Below are 7,601 nucleotides of genomic sequence, written 5' to 3'. Positions count from 1 at the left end.
CGAACCTGTCACTCTGTTTTTCTCCTCTGTTGAGCGGAGAGGCGAGAAGGATTTTGACACACGAACACGGCGATCTCCTGGTAGCTTCCCCGTTAACAGCTGCCGCTGTAATAAATACTATTTTGCACTCTAACCGTGTACTCACCCGAGCGAGATTCCTCAGAATACTCCAGCGGAAGATGCGAAAAACGTCATAGCTTTCTGCTGTCAGGTGAGCGCGAGCGCTCAAACTCGTGTCTTCACGTCCACTGTTAATCATGGGAAATATCCTGCGACACAGCCATAAGATACTCCATAGCAGACGACAGGAAAAGCCGCTGACGGCGTCATCTGCTACGTGTCGTCTGCTTAGTGCGCAGCATGCCGGTCCCGATATTCCGGCTCCGTGTGAATCCTCTAGTGAATCCTCTAGTGAATCCTGTAGTATCTTCCGTGAGGACGTCGCTCGTGCGGATGCGCGGATCTCCGTATAGCGTCTCTTACAATGATGGCGGTAGTATTGTGCACTGTGAGGCAACTTCGTATGTATCCTGCTCTACCCAACGTTCGTTCTGCCAAGAAGAGCAAGGCGGAGAAGAGTCAGCCCTTCGACTTATGAACCCTCGATTTACGAATTCACTCGCTTTATGGGAGAAAGGCAATTCCCCTTCCTGAATCCAAGTCTCCATTTATGAGCCATTTTTCTGGAACGTTAACCCTTCACAAATCGAGGGCCGACTTATTATGGGCAACCATCAGCTACGACAAAGGCAACAAATAGACCGGCTAGAGCTGGTACAATCGCGTTAAATATGAGAAAAGCACCGACGATTTCAGGCGCGAGAGAAGAGAAGCAGTATTGTATGCATCATGATGCTGGCAAACGTTTTTCGCGTCGTCCCAGGGTCCTCTGATGCGAGATCTAGAGTAGCGTATAAGAGAGCGTGTTCTTTTCTTCGCTCTAAGACAGCAGGGATGACCGAAGTGTCCCACGGCGCTCAGCACACGTCTAAGACTTCCCCCCAGACGCCTGGTTCCATTGTACGCGGACAGCAATTAATCAAAGGGAAGCTTCCAGAGTCCGTCTTTAATATCAGCGGCTTCTTCCTTCATAAGGCCGTGAAATATGGAGGCGGAATGCGCCGGAATTAGCGGCTCCATTATGATTTAGAAGAGCTCATATATACAGCGAGAGCGAAAAAAGCCCGAAATAAAAACGCGAACAACGGCACGTAGTGATGGGTATGCCGAATTCCGCGGACCTGGGTATGTGTGTATGCGTGCTTTGATGACGGGAATGATGAGACCCGCTGGCAGAAGTTCGGCCCTGGAAAGCGCGGGCACGGGAATGAGGCATATGAGGAGGAAGATTGGTGTGCGTCATCCTCCAATCTACAGTGATAGACGTTTCTCCATACCGTAGTTGTGTGACGCTGTCGTCCAGCTATACTTTTAATGTGGCTGTATGTCTAGTTGGACGGCATTGTGCTATGGTGCTCGGCGAGAGGGAAACGCATCCTGGGCCGGCTTCGCAGGGAACTCGCATGGGTTCCTTACAGCCGTCTTTTTGCCGCCAATAACCCCCCATGAAAGGCACCCCGGACAGCACGTCGACGGCAGAATTCGAACTCTGTTTCGGCGTGGAAGACCACGCCAAGATGCGCTCGTATCAAAATTTGCACAAAGAAAAGAGAGTGGTTTTTTGAATGGCCTTTAGAAGACGTTGAACACCGTTAAAATTTGGGATGTTTGGAGTTAGTTTAGTAGTAATAGTGTAGTAGTTATAATAATTTAGTAATATTAATTAAATACTACTAAATTATTGCTAGATATTTAGTAATAATTTAGTTTAGTAGTAATAGTTATATTTAGTAAACCACGATACCACGACACCCGAGACCGACGCCAGTGACGTTTTAGTACACCGTAGTAGGAGACGGTACGGTTAATTAACGTCGTGGCGCTCCCGCGTGGCAAGTCCGGAACCTGAAACCACGAAGCCTTTCCATGTTACGCTGTTTAGGAGTTCTGTAATCCATTCCGTTGCATCCACAACAGGGTAACTCGTAATCACCTTGAACAGCATAAAGAATGCTACGGGGGTCCTCACCGCCATCTTGCTTCACGCGTAGTTGGCCTAGTCTTCTTGTTCTTCTCCTTGCGGAGCCGCGCAACCCTCGTGACGTCTCCGATAACACTGTACGCTATTCCTTGAGGATATCCGTACCAGCGATATGGTAGCGAGGCTCCGATTGCGTCGCGCATGCGCCATGAGACCAACGCCGTAGCGGCTATCGTATCGGAGATGCAAGAGCGGTTTACTAAAACACTCTAATAAAAGCGTTAAAACGGTAAAAACCACAACGTGAGGGTACGAAAAGAACGAGCTGTGTGTGTTTATATAGCGTTCCTTTCGTACCCTCGGTTTTGGTATAGAGGACGTAGACTGGAACGTGTACTCCCCTACTGCTTTTCCTCTTCATGACCACGTCATCGAAACCCTCCGAAGATACCTGTCCTTGTCTCTCAAGCGGTTCAGACAGAGGTACTACAATGATGTGGCAAGTTGTTACCGTATTCGTGACACGTAACGATTGCCTGCAGGTGACAATAGTGTTACAAACTTCATGTAGAATAAGAGCGTGTCACCAACTTCATCTAGCCAGTGATTCATCCAGACCCCCCCCCCCTACACCCCCCCAAATGTTCAGTGACACCCCCATAACTTTTTCGCCTGTGTATCCCCTACAGGGGGTGCCCTTGCGATTTCAGCTTTAGACACACGTCAGTAATGATATGTTAATCTGTAATAATGACCTCCCCCCATTTTTTCCAACACCCCTCCGTGCTTGGGATTCTGGATAAACTACTGCGTCAAGCTACGATCAGCTGTTATAGCCTATATAGCCAACTATTATGGCTAATGTTCAGTAAATAAGGTAAAATTCGATAGATCACAGAGAGTAAAAAAAAAAAAAGAAACGAGAGATCACTTTATTAGAAACTTCCGTTTCGTTCCGTCAATGGTTCCATCAATTTTATTGGCTTAAATGGCTTAATTTTATTGCTCGCATCCTCAATGCTGCGAACGGAGGATATTCTACCACTCCGTGATCCGTATCTAGGTATCTCTTATCTTTCGATAGCGGCTAACCGAGTCCTTCAGCTCCGATAGGAGACCGAGCTTTTCCATGAGGAGTTCCTCCAGCTCTCGCACCCAAGCATCTTCTGTAGCTCTACCGCTGGCAACCCTTGTGAGCATGCGCACATCGGCTGTCATCCAAAGCTCACTAACGTCAATCAAGTACCGGTACCGCTTCACCACTTCGCGCAGAGCTTCCTCCTCATCGAGGACTGGACGATTTATCTGAAAAAGAAAACAAGCAACAACAGTTGTTACGGCACATGCCCGCAACCTGACGGGGACCTGCTGACGACACCTGAAATGATTAGGCACGTGTGAATATTCCAGTTCTTCGGATAACGAAGCGGAGAAGTCCATATTCTACACAATTTCCGAATCGAATACAAAATTCGATATTCCGACTCCCGAGTCACCTGTCAGTCTGTCACCCACTCCTTCGATTTCAGGTAAAAAGATTCAAAAGGAAAACAAGATCCATAGGAAAATATTATCTACTAGTAGATCTTGTTTCCCCATGGACCTTTTCGTTGCATGGATATTCTTTCTCGTTTGGATCTTTTTCCCCTCCGTAACGTGACCCCGGCTTGAGACACGCATCCCACCGTTTTCACAGCAATGCGCTGCTTGCTTCGTTTTTTTTTTTTTCCTTGCTGTAAAGCAATGTAGTAGTGAAACCTTTCACTGCAGACACCACTCCTTGTTGGCCATTCCCCTACAGCGGACAGCTGGGTTTCCTATGGCGAGCATTAAAGCTCTTATTTAAGCACATGCCCCCACCGAAGTCCTGGTCCCGTGGGCGCCCGTAATAAAGATGCTTCACTACCTCTAATCCACTGCATGGCTTGTATTTGCGTCTGCTTATTTCACTGATTGTTATCAATATTAACAAACTAACTGTTAACTACTAATTAGTAACAATAAGCAATAATATTCTTAATATGTAAATATCGCTGAAGACTTTATGGAAATCGCCTGTTGCAAGTACCGCCAACAAGCCATCTGCTATGTCCGAATGACAATCGGTCCCGTCAAGTGAAGCGATCCCGATCACCAGCAGTACGACCAGTAGCACGATACCAGCGGAGCTGAATGTTAAGTAGAGCTGAAAATCAAGCTTTCTCTTCATTTTAAAAGGTTTCTTCCATTTTTTCTTCGCATTCACAAGTTTCGGTTGCTCGTACATCAAGCTAACAGAATAGCAGTGGCAAAGCACATTTTTTTTCTCTTTCACTTGAAACGCGAGTTTAGTGGATGAAAAGAAGTGAAATAATGGAAGGACAGCCTTATTTGACGGATAATAAGTGAACTGGCGTGTTACATGATGTAAAACCCCGAGACATAGGGAACACGAAGGGACAGACACAGACCCTTCGTGTTCCCTAGTCTCGGAGTTTTACATCATGCATCATCTTCACCAGCTCGCTTGCTTCCTAGCCATTTTTTCATTGGCGTGTTATTTCAACGGAACAATCCGCACCTGAGGCATTATCGGTACTGCCCTCACGCGTACAATTCTCACCTCACTTCTGACAAGACGTGTATGTTGGGCGCAATTTGCGGTACATTTTCGAGATTTCATTATTGTCAATCCGTTTTGCGCTTTTGTCATTTTGTGTGGGCTTTTTTTTTTTTCATTTCTTATCTATGCACGTGTATTATACGAAGTAAAACCCTTCCTCGCTGACACGCCCTTTCAACAACGGTACATGATGGACGAATACCTATTCTATGATGCGACACCGACGTTAAATTTTCCGCCAAGGCGATCATCAATGGGGTCACTCTGCTGACAGACAAAGAAGCTTCACCTTGCGTGCTCGTGGACTTGCAGGCTCTGCTCTGTGCTCGAACATGTTCTCCGAGCTCCTGCGAAGTATCGCATCTGTTTCACGGCGATCTGTCGCCATCTCCCTAAATCTTTGTTGACGTCCTCGAAATTCGTAATCGCCAGGTCCGTCAACCACGTGGTCCGCTTGCCTCGTTTTCCGCCCAGTGTTCTGTTAGCAGAAAGCGCGTCAGGGTTCAAAGCGTTCCACACTGGCCTGTCTGCCGATGTAGAGTTATAAAGCGTATACAGCAAATGAATATATGAACTAGACGACTTGAAAAATATGCGCGCGCCACCAAGTGCGCGGCGCAAAGCACCATGGGAACTTTGGGGGACACTGCTCTGTCGTCTGCTTCGGTTATGGTTTATCCCGGCTGACGCTGTTGCAGCGCGTACGGGGAATGTTATTGTTGTTCTACTTCCGCCTCTGGCCATCTCGTAATGCTTCAAGGCTCTCTAAGTTCCCATGAGCCCTTGCGTGCTACAGGTGGCGCTTGCTTTTGTAAAAACGTCGCAGGCGGCGCATTATTTTTGGAGCGTGATGTGGGCAAGCTTACGCTTGTCCCATCCTACAGTTGGCAAGACATGGTCTATTAGCCCTACTTCAAACAGACTTTGTACAAGGACAGCTGAAGAAGAGAGCGAATAGCCACACATATAATAGTCCTGGAGCCATACAACATTATACGCGTTGCTTTCGGCGTTATCTGGTACATGATTACTAGACTAGCATGCAATGTGCCCATAGAGGGAAGTCTCAGGCACGGCAGGGAGTCTGTTTCTTGTGAGAACGATCGGTCTAGCTGACCGCAGTCTAGCATACTTAAATGTCGGGGGTCGCTCGGTCTTCCTTCTGTTCACGCGCACTCTGTTATTGAGTGACTCGCGCGTACAGCTAAAAAAATAATAACGAATGTTATCTTCAATGTTTCCAGTTTATTGGTGAGATGATCCTTGTCGATCTTCAGCACATCAATTTAAAGCCGAAAACTTTACGGTTTCAGTCCTAGCAACGGCTTGCCTGCTGGGCAACCTGCACTCCCATCGCCTAGTTTGCATTGCAAATGTCTACCCTCTGAAACACGTTCGGAGAGAGCAACCTCAACGAGCCAGGTGCAGAGATAGTTCGTTTCTCTTTTTACCCTTAACCCAACAGTCCTGATGACGTCACATCCTCTTGCTTCCCGTTTAGTAGTACAGTCAAGCGTACATAGCTGTAGTACAGAAGATAGCGCTAAGAACAGACGACCACAGAGAAGATGTTGACGGGAAGGGTTCGTCCCGTCTATGCGTTCACTGTGGTCGTCTGTTCTTAGCGCTATCTTCTGTACTGCAATGAACCGACTCGCCCCACAACGTATACTGCTCAGGTACATAACTGTACACCCTTAAATTACATCAAGATACCTCCGCATGTAGCGGACACAGCTTCTCTACGTTCTACGCTGGAGACCTGAAAACCAGTATTCCTTAGAGGGACACGCTTCTAAGAGGCGCATATACCATACCGTGGGTGAGGACGAACGTCGAGGTGACTTGTCTTGTGTGACGTCGAACTCGTTGCACGTGACGCGCGGGATGCGAAGCGCGGGATTGAGTCGCAGAAGCGCTTCAACCTCCAGTTGTTTGCCCTTGGTCTCTCCGCCTTCGAACCACTCCACTGTGACCAGTCCCGTGCGAAAGTCGACTGCAGTGATGGTTGCGGCATGCACGCGCCCGTCTGTACGACGGATGTCAACGTTGAGGCCCGGACGAAGTCCGCCGTCACCTTCGAGACGGTCGTCCATCGCTGCTGCCTCTGTTCTGCTTCGTCGTCTTCCTTCTTCTTCTTCTGCTTCTTCTACCAATGAGATGATGGCCGTGAGCCACTAAGGGAGATTGGCCAGGACAAAAGGGACAAACTATGTCTGTGTGTGTCTGTCTGTCTTCCTTCTTCTACGCTCGCCAATATGCAACAATCTTTCGGATCCTTCGTTGGTTTCCTTGTGCTCGGGCGCTTGATGACGATGATCTGCGGTCTTGTGCTCCAATGCTTAAAGGGACCGTCTGGAGCTGTTGGAGGCGCAGGAAAGGCAGGTTGTGAGGTTTACGGTGTGATATGAACACGACACCTTCAGTAACATTTACACAAAACTTTTCGCTTGGCAAGTGCGAATTTCTTGAGAAAATTATCTTACAGGAATTCGCGCTTTCGGTTAAGGTGAATTTCGGTTAAGAATCTGGTGATTTCCCTAAGCAACTCCTCGCGTGTGGTGAAGCTAAGTCAGCAGAGCGCCTTTTATTGGCTGCTGAGAATCGTCTGCTACCACTCTAACAGCGGAACGTCACCGCATAGTACGCTGTGCGCCAACTATTGCCACGCATGATGGGATTATCGCTTCGGATTCGAAGAGAGAAGGAGCGTACGTCTTTTGTGGCACTTATCATATTTCCAAGTTGACACACACACAAAAAAGGCATGCGCCCCTCTCTTTTCGAATCGGAATGTCAGCCTAGATGTCAGCCAATCGCGGCAGACGATTCTGAAGCGCAGGCTTTCTGTGGCTACCTGTGGCTCCGCATGCGGCTTGTCGCGGCTCCTTTCCATAGCTACGACCTCTGAAAGCATGGTCGGGATTGGCGGACCCTTAATTGTTACGTCACGTACCT

The 7,601-nt window shown here is 48.0% G+C and overlaps 1 protein-coding gene across 1 annotated transcript; it reads right to left on the bottom strand.

The window, feature by feature from the left end:
* Nucleotides 1-2,999: 2,999 nt before the first annotated feature.
* Nucleotides 3,000-6,786, bottom strand: LOC135369525 (kinesin-like protein KIF2A). The gene is made up of 3 exons (XM_064603109.1): nt 6,461-6,786; nt 4,933-5,121; nt 3,000-3,346 (listed from the first exon to the last, which is right to left on the bottom strand). Exons 1-3 carry the CDS (start codon nt 6,737-6,739, stop codon nt 3,101-3,103), a joined length of 714 nt encoding a protein of 237 aa, XP_064459179.1. The 5' UTR covers nt 6,740-6,786; the 3' UTR covers nt 3,000-3,100.
* Between the last annotated feature and the right edge of the window lie 815 nt (nt 6,787-7,601).

The sequence above is a fragment of the Ornithodoros turicata genome, chromosome 9, assembly GCF_037126465.1.
Source record: "Ornithodoros turicata isolate Travis chromosome 9, ASM3712646v1, whole genome shotgun sequence".
Classification (NCBI taxonomy): domain Eukaryota; kingdom Metazoa; phylum Arthropoda; class Arachnida; order Ixodida; family Argasidae; genus Ornithodoros; species Ornithodoros turicata.
Note: the sequence above shows the minus strand (reverse complement) of the source record. Positions and strands in the feature narration are given on the sequence as shown.

Coding starts and splice junctions, on each gene's coding strand:
- LOC135369525 (XM_064603109.1), bottom strand. CDS start 6,739: ATGGACGACCGTCTCGAAGGTGACGGCGGACTTCGTCCGGGCCTCAAC. Junction 5,122..6,460: donor GACGTTCGTCCTCACCCACG/GTATGGTATATG, acceptor TTCTGCTAACAG/AACACTGGGCGGAAAACGAG. Junction 3,347..4,932: donor CAAGTCCACGAGCACGCAAG/GTGAAGCTTCTT, acceptor TTTCTTTTTCAG/ATAAATCGTCCAGTCCTCGA.